Source organism: Simochromis diagramma, unplaced genomic scaffold, assembly GCF_900408965.1.
Source record: "Simochromis diagramma unplaced genomic scaffold, fSimDia1.1 OVJJ01000216.1, whole genome shotgun sequence".
Taxonomy (NCBI): domain Eukaryota; kingdom Metazoa; phylum Chordata; class Actinopteri; order Cichliformes; family Cichlidae; genus Simochromis; species Simochromis diagramma.
Genome location: NW_024386883.1, coordinates 7,389,272 through 7,407,313, shown reverse-complemented (window position 1 = coordinate 7,407,313; position 18,042 = coordinate 7,389,272). Strand labels below are relative to the sequence as shown.

At 41.2% G+C, this 18,042-nt stretch overlaps 1 protein-coding gene across 4 annotated transcripts; it reads left to right on the top strand.

Moving 5' to 3' along the window:
• The first annotated feature begins 428 nt into the window (after nt 1-428).
• LOC120733682 (lissencephaly-1 homolog B-like) lies at nt 429-14,996 on the top strand. 4 transcript variants are annotated; one of them, XM_040032005.1, is made up of 11 exons: nt 429-610; nt 8,159-8,454; nt 9,993-10,077; nt 10,170-10,244; nt 10,491-10,697; nt 11,795-11,963; nt 12,277-12,379; nt 12,544-12,772; nt 13,224-13,325; nt 13,413-13,569; nt 13,720-14,996. In XM_040032005.1, the coding sequence occupies exons 2-11, from the start codon at nt 8,423-8,425 to the stop codon at nt 13,791-13,793; spliced, it is 1,233 nt and encodes a 410-aa protein (XP_039887939.1). In that variant the 5' UTR covers nt 429-610; nt 8,159-8,422; the 3' UTR covers nt 13,794-14,996. The 4 variants fall into 4 exon arrangements, with proteins under 4 accessions (XP_039887939.1, XP_039887940.1, XP_039887942.1 ...); XM_040032006.1 differs by lacking the exon at nt 429-610 and adding an exon at nt 641-812; XM_040032008.1 differs by lacking the exon at nt 429-610 and adding an exon at nt 842-1,070.
• The last annotated feature ends 3,046 nt before the right edge of the window (nt 14,997-18,042 follow it).

Genomic DNA, 18,042 nt, shown 5'->3' with positions numbered 1-18,042 from the left:
GACTGATTTAGATGTGTACCACAATTTAGTTGTTATTAATATCATCTTATTTTTTTTATTCTTCTATTATATAATAACAGAAAGCTTAAAAATGAGAGGATTAGGCTTTGAGATTGCATTTCTACTTCATAAAAACAGCGACAGTTTTATATATTTTATATATTATTCCATCTGAAAACTATCCGAGTATTTCTGATATAGCTTCCTGTGAGTTGTTTAGTATAAATCAAAATCTGTAGAGCAGAAGCATGGCGGTGTAATTTCATCTATTCAAATCAAAACATGGATGCAGCTGACAATAAAAATGACTTATAACGCCATGGTGACTATGTTTTTTTTTTTCCCTTTAATTTAGAAAAAAAAAATTAAAGCGTGATATTTAGAGCGTGATATCTGTACGCTGCGCGCCACCATTCATGTGAACGTGCGCGCTCCCGATATCCAACCGCGACCGTTAGCTGGGCCGGGCGAATGCGGTGGTACCAAGAGGAGAAAAATCTGACCGTCCGTGCCGGGTGATGCGAAAAGTCCCATTATCACATCAAAACCAGGGTATTCCGTCGCATGCTCGGGCCAGGAAAGAAGATATGAGAATGAGATTTGCCTTATGGTAAGTTATTAGTTGTAACAAATGTGTATTTTTGTTTTGGCACTTAGTGAGACTTGTTATTTTGACGACGAATTGCCTGCAGTGTCTGCGCTTTCCCGTTCCAACCTCAAAATGGCGGAGAGGCCGAGAGCTAAGCTAAGTGGCAAAAGTTCGCCCGCATAAGATCATCGACTCGGAGGTTGAACGTTGAGACAGTCTCACGGTGAGGTTATTCAACGCCCCCGAGTGTGACTGGGATTTTTAAAAGCAAGTGTCGCGACTCTAGGACTATGCATGACTTGCATCTGGGCGCTTGTTGTGAACCCTCCCTGTAGATCGAGCTAACGTTAGCTACGCCTATTTATGGAAGTTCGGATGAGCTAACGTGGTGTGCTAGCCGGCTGAGCTAACCTGGGTGCTGTCATATTTCTCACGGTCAGCTGCAAAGGATCTGATGCGGCTGGAAAACGCCTAAATTAAGGTTCTGAATTCTGAAAGTTGAAGCCTTTTGTGTTGTCTCGTATTGGGAATATTGGCAATAACATCCCAAACTTGGGGCTCATACCCTCTCCGCCTTCACATATATCGGGTAGCAGTTATTTTTTTTGTCAAACAAGCGGCTGGATGTTTTAGCTGTTCGTTGGTGTGGACAGACGCCCTTTGTATATTTTGTTATGTTGACGGTGTGGTGATCCAGGAATCCAGCGTGTGGTTATTAGCGGACTTGGTGCACTTGTCGTGCTAAGCTAACGCTAGCTGGAAAGGGCGTTGCTGAGGCTGTACTGCAACTTTGCCCTTGTGGCCACAGAGGCTTAGAAAGACGTCACCCTATCCAGATTTTAAAACTCGTCTATGATTTGTAATACATGAAGCAGTCTTGGGACATTTGGTAGTTTTCCTCCACATTTAAACCTGCATTTTAGGAATTACATTCAGAGTGGAGTCTGATGGAAAAATACTATGCAGATTTAAATTGCTGTGCACAAAACTGTCTTCTAAGCCCAATTTTGCTAATTGAATCATTATTGATTTGTCTACCAGTTGCTATTGCATAACACGGAATGCGAAGGCCAGTGCTTGTTCATTAGACTGTCCATCTTATAGCGTGAAATTATATTTTATATACTAAGGTAAAGGTTCAATTCAGTGCTACATTTATGCATGCATTTCTGATTTGTTTATAATATGTTTGAGATGCAGGTTTTTGTTGTAGTTGTTTGGGTATTTTTTGGTACCATTTTTAAGATTGTTAAATAGTTTGGATTTTTTATGTCATGGGCTGTCACTGTTGGCAGCACTTTGGTCGTGAGAATAACTTTTAAGCTGAAGTTCTAGACTAATAGAATAAACTTAAATGACATAATTAAGAAAATCTTAAGTATCAGGGCTTGCAAGTGGAATAAAACAGATTGCTTTGTCATGATGTTTGGTTAGTAAGCAAACATTGCTATATGCTTTAGTCTGTGCAAGAAGGGACTTGTTTGGCCTGAAGGTCATCCATAAGGAGGGGCATTGCTCAGCAGTTTGACACGAACAGAGCAAATACTAATGGGTTTGGTTGGTTTTTGTCACCTTTTTGTTTCATTGGGTCTGCATGTAAACATTGTGAAATTATGTCTTATCTAAATAACAAAACAACATATGCCCCTCTGTCTAGTCATAAACTCAGTCGAGACACGTGTACCCACAGGCTGTACATTTTATCAAGGAGTTAAAAAGGCATGATTAGTTCTGTTTCTAATCTCTGCCTGTAGGCTCTTTTATTATGGTGTATAACTAATAGCTTAAGTGAAGAACCCAAACCTTTCTGAAAGTCTTTATTTTAAACAAATTTCAAACAAACAAATAAAAAAAAATGTGATGGTTTAAATTGTCTATAAACCATGCCAAGTCAGTTTTTAGGGTCATGCTTTTGATTCAGCTTATCCAGTGTATTTTATTTTCCTGTTTTATAATGTGCAGAGTTTTTTTTGTTTTTTTTTTTTTTTTTTTTCCCTCTGTCTATACTTTGAAGTTGAAAAAAGGAGGCTTTGGTTGTCTTCCAACACAAAATTACCCAGGATAGAGAATTTAGAGTTTTATTATTCATTGTCAAGCTCCTTTGACTACGATGACCTGGATGACTGAGAACCTTCACAGACATTCATTGTTATTATTTTTTGTAAATGGTGATTAATTTACTTGGTTGTAAAATAGAATAGATTTTGGTGTGTGAAGTGACGAGAAATAACAGGGAAATGCATAGACGTCTTTTAAGTAGGGCAGCTGAGACGTTGGCCTTAACTGTATGTGGACTAGTCTTGCTCACGTATGTAGTCTCCTTCTGCAAAGTCCCATTTTGAGCCCGTGTAAAATCTTGCCTTATCATTGTAAAGTAGTTTGGTTGATAAGAAGATAGTGAATGTAGGAGTGCCTAGCAGGTTCAGTGAAATTATTCTCATGATTGCGTCATTACAATTAGTAATGAATTTCTACACCGCTTAGATAGCGGTGCGTTTATACAGTGTTCATTTGACAAGTGCGGTAAGGTCTGGGTCACCTGTGCATGTTGCTTGTTAAACTGAACATAACGCGTATTTGAGTCAGGAGGAGCTGAGGCGTAGCTGACATCACTGCCTGTTATTGTAGTCTTAATGGGGGCTTAATCATCTTTCACCTTCACGGTTTGAGAGTATTTCATGGGTACATTTGTAGCTCTTGGTGAGAGGCGTGAAGAGCTTTGTGGATAACGATGAGCATCGGGAGCAAGATGGGAGGACATCTCTGTCCTTTTCACTGACTGCTAAATTGAAAGTGTTCGGTATGCTGTGTACACTCTACTGATCGCCTCATAGATAATGTGCCGATGACACCACGTTGGCTTGTTTGTCCATCTAAAGACGTTGGCATTGGTTTAATAATAAAGGTTTAGAGCAATTAAATCACATTGGGCAATATCATAGTATGATTATATTCTTTTTATGTAAATGCACAATCAATTGCTTGCAGAAATCACCAAGTATCTAGAATATAGAAGTGTCATTTCTCAGATATTCTTTAAATCTTCCACAGTCCGTTGCTAGCTGCTGTGACCCATGGCTGCACACCTATGGACAATCACAAGGTTGTTTAATTTGACTTTTCTTTTCAAAGGTTCCTTCTTTCTATAATTGTAAAAAAAGAAAAAGAAAAAAAGAATCCTGCACTGTAGGAACTGTGTGTTTTGAAGACAGAAGAAAAGGGACGCTGTCTTTTCCCTTTGTTATTGTAAGCTCAGCCATGAAAAATCAAAATCTTAAATCCTGTGATTATAGGATTGCATAAATGCACTTAACTAATTATTGGGCTGGTTCTTTGAACGCAGACTTATTTGTTTAACCGTCTCACTGAAACAGTTTCAGTTTCATATCTAATCTGAATTGTTCTCTAGCTACTTCTGTGTATCAGACAGTATGAAAAAATGGACCGGCGACCATGAAGTTACCCATTGGTCATTCTGTTATACCTCGAACCAGATCTTGGGAAAAGTGAGGGAGAATAATAGATGGTATAAAAGATGGTGGTATTCACCCACTGTTTGGACTACACATTTTGAAGCTTCAGTGTTGGTGCTTTTTCAGCCACCTTATTGGGTTTCTTCAAGCCATAAGTTGACATATTTGAATGAGACTATGAAGTTATTATCCAGTGCTACTGAAGTTGGTTAGCAAGCTGCATTCATAAACTTCATGAATTCACATGTAGAGGCTAGTTAGTGGTAGAAATAGAGGTGTGTCTTAAATAAATGTTGCATAAACAAATGTTGCATAAACATGTTTCTAATAGCGTAATGATTATGTGAATGTTTACAAATGATACAACACCTGGTTTCTAACTAGAAAATAAGCAGTTATGTTCATACACTAATAAGTGTGTATGGTTTTCCTTTTTTATTTGTTTATATCTTTGTGTAGAAAACTCATTAAAAGAATTTTTGTATTTTATTTTATTTAAAAAAAATTTTAATTTAAGAGAATGGAAGGTTGCAAACAAATCGCCCCCGCATGAGTTCCTTTTGTCCTAACCTTGTAACTAAACACATTTGCCTCTCAGTGTAATAACTTAGAAGATTTAAAAAGGTGTTTGTGAATTTTATACCATTCTTCAATTATTGTTTATTTATTTGCAATAACTTTTGCCTGTGTGTTCTTTTAAAGTATTTTCTTCTTAATGGTGATGTTCAGAAGTGTCGGGCAGGTGCAGAAGTAACAGAGATTGTCTTGGTTCTGTAATAGATGGAGCATGGTATGTTTGGTCAAATCGCTGTTTTTACACCATGGTGAGAGATGAGATCAGCTAAAATCATTTGCTCTGTCCTGTCATCTCAGTCAGTCATCATGTTTGCTGGCAGGAGAGAGGAGCTCCTTCTAGGATATTACAGGCTAAATGTTTGCAGTGGTTGAATGCTTCTGTTTTAAGCAGATGCTCATCTGTAAAATATAAATATTATTATGAACAGTTTCCAGTGAGGCACCTTGCAGTTTTCATTTATCTTAAGGCGGTCTAAAGGGTGAAGTGGACGAGAACAATGCAGCAGACTGTGACATAAACAAGGGCAACATGCTCTTATGGTCCTCTGTCGGTGTCTGGGGTTAATCCTTTTAGCGACCATCCAGTCTCTTCTTTACATTGCACTGTCAGCTGTATGAAGGACTTGTGGTCTGTGTCACGACTTGAAGTCGTCTGGTCCAGGCCACTAAGGAGCTTAGTGCTATCGTGGCCCCAGGTGCCAGCAGCATTGAAGCTCACTAAGCATGTGTTCATGTTAGCTTCAAAATCATAGAATAGTGAGTGGTTTTTTGTTTTGTTTTTTTGTTTTTAAACACAAGATGCTGACTTACTCTTTTTTTCAGGGTGGTTATGTGGTTCCAAAATCCAGAGTAATGTTGTAAGCAAGAACAAAGAGAGATGGTGTACATGGTAAAGTCCAGTGTTAAGCTGACACAGTAAACATGGCGGTTGGTCTAAAGTGATACCGGTAAGATCAACAGAATCAGCTGCTAATTGTTTTAAAAATTTAAACACGGAATAGTTTACAGAAAGGCCTAAACTTCAGTGGTCTTATATTTCTTGTGAATTTAAAAGCATTAAAAGAAAACGACAAGGGTCTGCTAGAGTCACTAGAGTAATGTTTTTGTTTTGTGGCTATTTGTATATAGTCAGGGGTGCACATAAGTGGTCCGCAGGTGCGCATGCGCTGTCAAAATAAAAGACGCGCACCAGATAAGAAGTTCCAACGTGTGTTTGCATACATATAAAAGGCACTGTTTTTGTCTGCTAGAGAGGGATTTTCACGGCATATTCTGCACCACATCTCTGTGTGTTCATCATTTGTTTGAAGGCAGTTCACCTCCTGCAACCACTTTTCCGAGAATACGCGCTTCTTTTGCAGTTCGGACTCCTTCTGACATTTCTTTGGAAGTGGAGGAACACCAAAGTAATTGCTTAAAGGAGCTTCTTCGACAGCTTTAAGAGTTCTAAGCAAATGTCTGTCCTCTTTCAGAAAATCTTATGTATGCAAACGCGCATTGCAACTTCTTATCTGGTGCGTCTTTTATTTTGACAGCACGTGCGCACCTGTGGACAACTTATGTGCACCCCTGTGTATATAGTATATCCTATACTGTCTCGCATTTTACATTATATTTGATTTTATTGTATTTTGAGTTTGTATGGCTGTTACCTTGGTCATGTCAAAGAGATTTGATTTCAGTGGGACTTCCATGTAAAATAAAGATAAATGAATACCAAAAATCATTTCTGTGGTTATCGGGACATAAAAACTGCATGCATTGAACCAGTTGTTTAAAAGACTAGTAAATCAAGTGGTCCAAAAGGAAAAAAAGTTATACAGTGGAACCCCGACTTACGAATACCCCGTTTCACGAAAAATTCAAGTTACGAAGGCACTGAACGACAGTATTTCTGCCCGTGTTACGGCAAAATGCCCGAGTAATGAAATCTGCTGGCTCTGATTGGCTGAGCCTACAATGCCTTCCAAATCATGTGACAACCCCTTGGTTTCCGTACTTGCGCTTCGCGGTTCCACTTGAACGACGTATTGTTGTTCTAGTTAGCAATTAGCCTATAGCCTATCGTTCAGCATCGCCTCACTCAAAACGCACAATGGGTGCTTCGACTTACAAAGATTTTCGAGTTACGAAAGACCCTCGGGAACAGATTAATTTCGTAAGTCGGGGTTCCACTGTACTAAATTGCGCCTTTAAGATTAGCATTCTGTAAAAGTCAAATTGCATTTGTTACTGTGTGTGCGTTCCACCTTTGTAGGTTAACGTCCACGCGCATGTGCAGAACACATTGCTTTGTATAATCAATCAGTCATGTTCTACATCAGACTACTGCAGAACAGCACTCATTAACACAGTTATCACCTATAAGCTATCTTTTTTGTTGTTCTTGTTGTTGTTTTCAACTCCCCATCACAGAGAGGGAACAGTGCCATCGGAACATCTTAATAACAGGAAAAATTAGAGTAATTTGATTAATAAACCAGTAGTGGTGCAACGGATCATGGTTGATCCGTAATCCGAACCGATCCCACTCCACAGTTCAGCACGCACGTGATCCGAAGATTCGAAAAAGAAGAAAAAAGTATGTGTATGGTGCACGTGATCAGTCTGTCAAGCGATAGCTATGGTCAAGCGATAGCTATGGTCAGCGCTAGCGGTCCAAGTGGAGGAGCAGAGGAGTTTGCGGTATTTAAGCAGTCCTTTGCTGCCCAGTCCGACCGGGCTAAAGCTATTACAAAAGCTATTGGGGTGTTTAGCTGCAGACGGGAGGCCGTATTCTGTTGTGCAAAACAGGGGGTTTAAACTAGTCAATGCGCTAGTTGACGCATTGACGCCGTGCAGCCCCACGCACGGGGCGATCCGCGGTAGATAGTTAACACATTAATGCAGTTATGGCATTAACGCCATCTTAACGAGATTTACACTGACAGCACTAGTTTAAACTATGATGAACGTGCTTGAGCCACGCTATGATATCCCGTCGCGCGTCCACTTCAGTGACAAGATCGCTCCAAGCATGTATGAGCAGGAAAAGTTTAAAGTTACTTGACCGCTCATTAAATCACAGCGAGGAATGAGTCTTGAGTTGAATGTTTTTTTTAATAGGCAAAAAGTACTTAAATAAGTAAATGGCGACTTAAATTTTTGTTGTCTTTTTTTTTTTTTCCCGCTGATTCGAAAATTGATCCAATCCATGATGAATAAAAACGTGATCCGATCCGATTCGAACCGTGAGACTTTTGATCCGTTGCACCACTACAAACAGCAGGATTTCAACATCTAGCTGCTCACATTCCTATTCTGGAATCACAAATAAAATCTGCTTTAAAAAAAAAAAATACTGGAAAGTTTGTTGGCTCCAAAATGTGGTGTTGAAAAGTTTCATATTCTTTTACCACTGACTTTACTGTTGGAGAATTCTTCTAGATTGTAATTCATGTGTCCCATGTTTCTGTATGTCTGAATACTGCATATATGTATGTTTAATCCACTGCTCTTCACCCTCTCCTCTGTTCATCAGGTGATGGGCTCATCTGTTCAGTGAGACAGATTTGGACCTTTGGGAGAACTCGTGGAACCTGATTCTGACATTTGGGTGACGGCAGTATCTCCAGGTCATCTTGCTCTGCCCGGCACCTTTACTTTCCCCACCTTTGCACCTCTGGAGGAGAAGGTTCTGAGGGATCGGGCACCTCACCACCAGACACTTACGAGCCAGACTTCCCCCTCCCTTCCCGCATCACCTCATCCTCACCTCCCTGAGAGGGAGTGAACAGCAGCCACCATGGTGCTGTCACAGAGACAAAGAGATGAACTGTGAGTGCCCTGATGTAAATATGTGGGAATGCAGCCTTCTTAAACATACAAACAAGAATGGACATGTAAACTGACAGGACTTGAGGAGAGGGAGGGGGGCACTTTCTATAAATGAGCCTTTTTTTTTTTTTTTTTTTTTGTAAATTTTGTATTTTCTAGTCCTGATACAAAACACTGCCTTACAAGAACGTATTATAGGAAGTGTAAAGAGATGTGAGCTTTATGGTGCTTCACTTGTTAGCTGCTTGGTGAATATTTCATAACCCCGCATGACAGGAGCAAATAAATGAGAGTGGGGTGTGCCAGGAGGAGGAACTTAACAAAGTGATGGCTGTTTAGTGTGGGCAGCCTTCTTCCGTGGTGAATGACTGGCTGATCTCACAGTCCAGACAATACAAAAAGTATATTTTTAAACATGTTTTAGGAGTTTAACTCACCATTGGACTTCAAAATGTAGAACATTGGAGGGGGGAAACAAAAAAAAACAGGTTTGATCATGGCTGGTTTAGCTCATGAAAAACCTGAAAAACCCCTATGCTTATTAAGTTAAGTGGGCGACCCATATACCATAACACCAACACAGAGGCTCAGGTTTGAATCTGGCCCAAGAGTACTTACTGTGCAGGGGGTTTGTTTTGTTGTTTTTTGTTGTTTTTTTTTTTTTTTTTGTTTGTTTGTTTGTTTGTTTTTCCTGTCCCCCACTGGTCTTTCTCCCAGCTTTTCTGTCTTCTCTTTGCTGTCTTGTTGCAATAAAGGTCTGAAAACCCCCGAAACGAAGAAATCAGTGGAAATCCTGTTGAAAAGCAATAGCAGACAGGATTTATCAGACATTCGAAGTAGCCCCAAAGCTGCAGCCTAAATTTAGCTCACTTACTCATGAAATATTCACCCCTCATCTTATAAAAGAGCCCTTACAATCATTTATATAACTCTGTGTGTGTGTATTTGCATGCTCGCTATGCGTTTCCATGTGCTTGTGGGTTGTGGGCTTCGTGTCATCCACACTTGGTGTTCAGGACTCTTTCTGTGGCAAGTCTTTGGTTTCCATAGCAGCACAAAACACAGTTTCCCAGTGATCGGGTCCTTACGTTTTGTTTTCTTCAATGAAGGGTTAGAATTTCCTCTGGCACTTGCTCAAACTGCCCGACTTTTAAGGGGAGGGGAACTGTGAAACTTGAATCCCAAAGCCCCCATCATAAGACGGGGTGCACTCTGCCCTCTTTCAAGAACCAGAATTTCGGTTGGGGTAGACTTGCTACTTAATAAATGTCGACATCACCTTGACTTTATTGACATGTGTTTGATTTGGCACAACTGCCCTCAGTTCATGTTTGTCACGTAAGATTAGAAATGTTAGTGATATATGATACAATATACTTAATTTTCCTCTCGCAGAAATTTGCTTTGGACTCTAGTGGTTTCACAGAAACTGCATTTCCAAAGAGTTTGTTAAATCTTGAGATGAAACCTTTAAACAAAACAAAAAAAAAATGACTGTGGTGTTGTAATTTTTTTTTTTTTTTTTTTTTTTTCGTCAGAAACCGGGCCATAGCTGACTATCTTCGTTCCAATGGCTACGAGGAGGCGTATTCCACTTTCAAGAAAGAGGCAGAGTTAGATATGGTATGATGAGGTTGATGCACAGAAATGACCAAAAAGTTGCACATGTAATTTTAATGAGGGGGAACATTTGTTGTCTTTTACTTGGTTCACAGAATGAAGAAGTAGATAAGAAGTATGCAGGGCTGTTGGAAAAGAAGTGGACCTCGGTTATCAGATTACAGAAGAAGGTAACAAATGAAAACACGTTTGAGATTAGCTGTACATTTTTAACATGGCGGAATAAACTTGTAAGCACAATGCAATATGTAAAGTGATAACTGCGTTTAGCCATGGCCCCCTGTACAAAGAAGCTATAGGTAAAGCGAGTTTTATTTGCATTAATGAATTTGAAAACTTTTTTTTTTTTTGTTTATTGGGATAAGTGTTGTCTCACTGGATTTCTTAACCTGTTGCTTTTCCTTGCTTTACTTCAGGTGATGGAATTGGAGTCAAAATTGAATGAGGCTAAAGAGGAGATGACACACGGAGGGTCTGTGGGCCAGAAGCGCGACCCCAAGGAGTGGATCCCTCGCCCCCCAGAGAGATACGCCTTGAGTGGGCACCGTGCTCCGGTCACGCGTGTTATATTCCACCCCGTGTTTTCGGTCATGGTCACAGCTTCTGAGGATGCTACCATTAAGGTTTGCATCTGTATTGCCAGACAACGTTTGCATACTGTTAAAATATTAGTAAATACAGTCAGTTGCATTTGAACCTTGCTTACAAATCCTGCATGCAGTTCATTCATTTTATGGTTAGTTAAATCCTTACATTTCTATCACAGTTTAAGAAAACAAGTTTAGAGGAGAGCCTTTACATTGTAGATATGGGCAGTGTGAAGGTGTAGTTTCCATACTGAAAAATAGAACGTCTCCTTTTTCACCATATCAAAGTGGAGAATTAACAGCTGTAGCGCCCATTCACACATTTGTCCATCTTCTTCTGCTTATTTAATTCAAGGTCACTGAGGGGCTGGAACCTGTCCTACCTGTCACTCTGATAAATTATGCATTCATTTGTCTGTCATAAGTTGCTGCTGTCTTTTTTTTTTTTTTCCCTTCTTGTTCACATCACATTTTGTTCACATCTTTGAAATGCCTTATCTGAAGTCAGTTATACTGCTTTGAAAATGTCTCTCTGAGGAATTTCAAATCAGTGGTGTCTGTGTTGAGCAGCATTTCATAAGCAAAATCAGGGAGACTGTTGCAGCACAGCGAATCCTCTGCAGCTCTGACCCTTTAGATCAAAGCCGTACTGCAGATCTGAGGCTGCTCTCCCTTTTTATCCTCTGCGTTTCGGCTTCAGCACACTTCCCCCTCCACCCTCCTCCCTTTCTTCGCTGTTTTATTTTTTTCTGCTTTGTCACTGCTCATCTATGTGCAGATGGGCTGATGCTTGTGTTGTCAGAGGGAGCACTCCCAGAGCACAGCACTATGGGAAATGTGCAAATCTTTTTCTTTCCAACGTCAAAGTTTATTCTTGTTTTAATGAATTTAACTGACACTGTGGTAGTAAATTGCATACTTTTTAATTAGGCTGAAATGTTTTCTGTTTTTAGTATTTTTGTTACATTTTGTAACCCAACCCTGTGTCATGATTCTGTCCAATAATGACCAATTTAATCACTTTTGATTAAATACACATGCACTTTTGTGTGCATGTGTTTTTAGGTTCAATATTAAGTTCTTCTTGATCATTGTGGACTGGCGTTCCTCACTGCCTGCATCTGTAATTTTAGGTGTGGGACTATGAAGCAGGGGACTTTGAGCGAACCCTCAAAGGCCACACAGACTCTGTGCAGGACATCTCCTTTGACCAGTCAGGAAAACTTCTGGCTTCATGTTCAGCTGATATGAGCATCAAACTTTGGGATTTTCAGGGCTTTGAGTGCATTCGAACAATGCATGGTAAGAAATATTTACAAAACACCGCCTGCAAAGGCTTTTAAGTTACACCATCGTAACTTGTGTTACACACAGTATTTTTTTTTAATCTTACTGTAATTATATTTAAATATGTGAGTATTTCTGAGAGAATTTTGTTAACACAACAGACAACAGAAAGTTTCTGGTTTAATCTGGGCCTTGTGGCCTGAGGCTTGTCATTCATTTTGGGAGAAAAGTAGTCTTATTTTAGAAATCTTACACATTGACGGTCTTATTTGGGAAGTATCTGCCTTATTAAGAGCAGACCAACTAATCTTTTGACTTTGTCCTACAGGCCACGATCACAATGTGTCATCTGTAGCTATTATGCCAAATGGTGACCATATAGTATCTGCCTCCAGAGATAAGACTATCAAGATGTGGGAGGTGGCCACTGGGTAAGTGAGACAGAGGCATGTTTTAAGGTTCTTAAACTAGATTTAAAGTTAACTTTAAACATTTCATTCTTTATTCCAACAATGCTGTTTTAGCCCTCTGTAGTAATGCATTTAGGATAAGTTGAACATGCTCTCTGTAGATCACCTTGTACTTTCTTCTGTAGGTACTGTGTGAAGACATTTACAGGCCATAGGGAGTGGGTGAGGATGGTGCGTCCCAATCAGGACGGCTCGTTGATTGCCAGCTGCTCCAATGACCAGACGGTGCGCGTCTGGGTGGTTGCCTCAAAGGAGTGCAAAGCTGAGTTGCGGGAACACGAACATGTGGTAGAGTGCATCGCTTGGGCCCCCGACAGCGCTCATCCCACCATCCTAGAAGCTACAGGCTCAGAGGTGAATATGGCAGCTGCAGGACCCAGGAGGATGTTTATGTACATTGGGTTCTATGAAAGTGTCTGCCTCAGTAGCAGCGCAGTTACTGTAATAAACCACTGTACTTTGGTGTGGTATAGCAGGGTTTTGTAAATAAGAAGGAATTAATGATTCAGACAACCTCTCTTATGAGTTACTACATAATTATTCTAGTGAATAGTGTAGAATTATTGCCCTCATTTACAATTTGAGCACTCTGCAAAAACATTCAGTAGGCTGGACTGGACTGTTGTGCAGGCTCAGACCGACTCACAGAGCAGCGTAATCCTGCCTTAAATCATGTTGTCATAGCTGAAAAATGATCTCTTCATATCTTAGGAGGAATCTTTACACATACCAAACTTCACTGTCATCTTTGCTGCAACCAAACACCCTTTCTCATGGCCTCGTCCTATCTCTGTCTTTGTGATAGAATAAGAAGAGTGGAAAACCTGGGCCTTTCCTGCTCTCTGGCTCCAGAGATAAAACGATCAAGATGTGGGATGTGAGCATCGGGATCTGCCTCATGACTCTGGTGAGTAACGGAAGTGTCAGTCCCAGTGTCGCTGCACAGTGGGTGAATAGTGAGGAGTGTGGTAGCTAATCGGTCTTGTGTCTGCAGGTGGGACATGACAACTGGGTGCGCGGGATATTGTTTCACCCTGGAGGAAGATTCATAGTAAGCTGTGCTGATGACAAGACCATTAGGATCTGGGACTACAAGAACAAACGCTGCATGAAGACCTTGAGTGCCCACGAACACTTTGTTACCTCTCTTGGTGAGACGCACTTTTTAAAAATAAATAACATATGACAAAAGATGAAGCTGTCTGTATTTGAAGCTCTGTAACCTGAGCTGGAGCTGATGCTCACTCTGTGATGTGTGAACTTGTTGAATGTGTCTGAGCAGATGTTTCCCTCTCTTGCAGATTTCCACAAGACTGCTCCCTACGTGGTGACGGGCAGTGTCGATCAGACAGTCAAAGTGTGGGAGTGCCGCTGAGATTGCCTCAATCACCCCCAACCTCCACCCCTAAAGCCCAACCCTGTCCTGCACCCTCTTCCTTGTGCCCACCCCCAACCCTCTGCACTTCAAACCATAGTAGACCAAGGCCGCTTTCCCCTCTCCTCGCTGCCCTCTCCCCCCCTCCTCCCCTACATCGGTCCAGCCCTATTAAGATGACTATTGTCCTTTTGTGTAAATTATTCTGGATGTAGGGTACGCTTAATAAATGTCACGCAATCTCTGACACATAAACACACTCAAAAAAAACAAAAACAATAAGAAGTATCCTTGCATGGTTAATTCAACAAAAAAAAAAATTTCTCTACTGTTAAATTTGCATACCGTTCTCATGACTTCCCGTTGGGTCAAAGGGTAAATATCTGTGTGCTGGCTTAGGTGGGTTCTGGTTAACAGTGCACGAATACCAATAGCACCTCTTTGTTGGAGGGGTTTAGTTTAATTTTATTTTACTCCATGACTCCATTGTTGTGGTCTGTCACTGTGTGGTTGGTGATGGAGAAAGTGTGAGGGAGGTGGGGAAAAGTGGAGCCTGTCCAGGAGACGACGCTGACAATGAAGATGAAAAACTGAAGCAGGCTGCGGCTCCCTAGATGAATCTCATAAGTTTTGTTTTTTTGTGCAAGTGCACATGTACGTGTGTGTTTACGTCGTGTGAGTGCGCGTGTGTGTGTGTTTGTATGTCACGACAGGAGAATCTCTCCAGCGTCTCTGCTCTGATGGTCAGAGGAGAGAGAGGAGGCAAAGTTTCTCACCCGCTGTGTTCATTCATGCCGCTTTCATCTCTTTTAACAAACTTGCTTTCTAGTAGACACTCACAGGACCTTAATGATCCATAAGCTGCTGAGAGCACAGGCACACAGCCCATAGCGAGAAGTGTGTTTAACAGAGGAAAATAAGCCGGCTCACCTTTTTCTTCCTGAGGTTTGTGCGCGTGTGTACGTCGCCCTGGAGAAATCGCCCAGTGCCCTCTTTTTTGCTCGCTATCTCTGCCTTGTTAACCCACTGAGGGCTCCCTCACACAGGGTTTTCATTCTGCTTTCTGTGGTCTCACTGCTCTCTTTACACACACACACACAAACACACAAACACTCACAAATGCACATACACGCACAGTAAAAGTTGTGTATCAATATATCTGGATGTCATTGTTTGCAACATAATAAAATTCTGTAAATATAACTTGCTCATGTGTGTGCTTTCTTTGAGGAGGAGGAACAAGAACTCAAAGAGCAAGTTTGGATGCTTCAGCACATTATTCAGTCCGTTTGATATTAAAGGCATCTGATTGGATGCTGCAACTGCTGCACTTGTTGCTTTTAATAGTCAAAAAAAAGCGGGCTAGTCTGCATGTCAAAGTAAGAGCTTTGTAGTCTGTGTGCCGAAGAGGCGTTTAAGTGCTTTCTTGATAGGATTTTAATTGATTTAACACAAATAACCAATTGTGTGGAGACTTGTTTGTGCCATTGGTTTTATTTGTAACATACGCGTGGTTTAATCCGAAAAGTATTTTGGCTCTTGGAGAGCAGTTGGTGCTTGTAAATCGGCAAGCACTAAACATTGTCAGCTTAGATTTTAAAGCCTGTCTGCTAACTTTAGGTCGCCAGACTAAAATCTTAAGAAAGAAATGGGTCAGTCGAGGAAAAACTGCAGCTGTAGACAGCCAGTATTATTTATGTATAACTATCAGGCTCAGGAGCACTGATGTTAGTCTGGCGCTACAGTGCAGCCTCTTCAGGGCGACTTCCATTCAGTGAGGAGGTCATATAGTCACTGTTGCTGATGCAAATAGAAGGAATGGATCAATCTCGAGTATTTTCTTTAATGAAAAATAAGATGAGAGACACAAGATGTGATTTAAAAACGAGATGTTTGGGTGCTGTGTGTGTGTGTGTGTGTAAAGTAGTTTTAAAGTCCAGTTCTTTACACTGAAGAGTTCAGGGCCCCTTTTTTTTTTTTTTTTTTTTTTAAATCAATTATGTACGGCACCTCAGCCTACTTCTGTGCTCTCTCACACACACCTGCTCACTCACCCACACAGCAATTACTCTTCCTCTGCGCCTCCTGGTATCCTAGCAACAGTTGCCTGGATGGCAAGAGCAAACCACCACACCTTGCTCTGTCCTGCAGACCTGTGAGGGTACTCAAATACTGCTAGCTATAGAGGACTGCAAAGGGTAGGTGCAAATTCCTAAATGGGGATTGATCACTGCACGAGTTCGTGCAGTGATTGTGTCTTCGTGGGATTTAATGAAAGAATAATGAAACCTGTCTCAGTCTGAAACTGGCGTTTCTCAAAAGAGGCACTGGAGTAGAAACACTGGCCTACATCCGCCCCACCACCTCTCTCTCATATATGGCTTTTGCCCGCTTTCTCCCTCGTGCAAGCTGAATACTTCATGAGATGGTTAGAAGAAGGGAGACGGGGGAGAAGGCTCACTTTCTCATTTATATTGCTTCTAGGTCACCCATTTCTACATAGTTCTGTAACGAGACTGTTGATATGGATTCATGGCACAGAGAGAGACAGTGAGCTGCAGGGCGCTGTGAGCCAGCATCGATTTAAATAAGCTGGCATGATAAGAAAGTGCGGAGAGGTTTCAAGGTCAGTGTACAACACAGACACGTCAGATGCTGCAGTATTGATTCAACCACGGAGAAGTAAACTGTTTCATGCATTTGTCTGCATTTGAAGATCTCCGCACTGTCCACTTGCACATGCGGCTGCCGGATCGTGTAATTTATAGGTTTCTGTGTCAGCTCAGTGTAGCTTAGATGAATCCCCTTTTAGTTTACGTGACCGGTGTTATAATCCCTGCAATGCCCGGTGAGAGCGTTCGGGAAAGCTTCAGAAATGGATATGTTACAGGATGTGGCGCCCTCTGGTGGTAGCATACATGAGGAGGCGAAAACTGCTGCCTCCCAGCACTTTGCAGCAGCAAGTAAGCAGGGGACACATAAATGTAATGGAAAACGGAAATAGAATAACTTTTAAAGGTTGTTTTTGTCTTCACAATGACAACAACAACAAAAAGCTATAAATAAAGTTTCAGATTAAACTTAACGCTTCAGGTGATCAGCATTAACTGACGACATAATGTAATTTTCTAAGATGCTTGCCAGATAGAAGTTTAAATTTCTATCATATGAGTAATTTTTCTTCCCCTATGTTGCTTCCTTTTGGTCTCCAGTCTGTAGATCCAGGAATGATGCAACACTTCTAACTGGGTCAGCCTGTGCCTTCCTCGCATCCCTCCCGCCTTCCCCACCATCGCTTCAAGTCACCCCTCCTCTTCTTCCTCCTCCTTTCCTCCCACCCCTCTATATGCAAACACTCCTATAGTTTTTTTCACCATGCAGCTCATGTGCTGCGGCCTCTTGTCTCACTCTCGCCCCCAGCCCCCTCCTTTTTTTCTGCCTGATTCATTTTCTCCCGTCCATGCATGCTGTCATAGTGTCTCAGCCTGTTGCTAAATGACTCCCATCGCGCACACACACACACACACACACACACACACACACACACACACACACACACACACACACACACACACAGAGTCACTTTACGCTGGCTAGTTGTTATTGTGGTTTTCCCACACAAACCTGACTCTTAACCGTGTGGATCGTAATGGTGTCAGTAGGTTTGTATGTACAGGAAGGGCACATTGCGTGCCAATGGGAGCTCTAAATGTATTTCTGAGCTGCTCTTCAGATTGGCTGACACTCTCAGACCTCGGTGCGGTGGAGAATATATATGACTGAGCAGTGTCCAATCAATGATTGTTACCATGCAGCCACATACTCTACATATGTGCATCCATACACAGCATACATTCATAAATATCGCTGTAACTGTAATATATTTCAAGCACTATAACTCTATTAATCGGTCCCCTGAGAGAAACACACTGCATGAACCTTAAAGGATACATTATAGAACAAAAGACATGGCCATGAATCTATTATACCAAAGGGCAGGAGCATGTAGCTACAGAGAGGGAACATCCCCTTTCTTTATTCCAGTGTGTGGCACAGAAACAGCGTGGATGAGACTTTAAAAAAAAGTGAGGTAAATGGCAGAAAGGAAATATAATTTACTGTAAAATAGGTTTTATGGGAAAATAATTGCAACTACTTGTATGTTTTTTTTTAATAATAATTAAGTAACATTTTGTACATCACAGTACATTGTGGTCAGCTGCTTCTCCTCAGATAAGTCCCGCCCCCT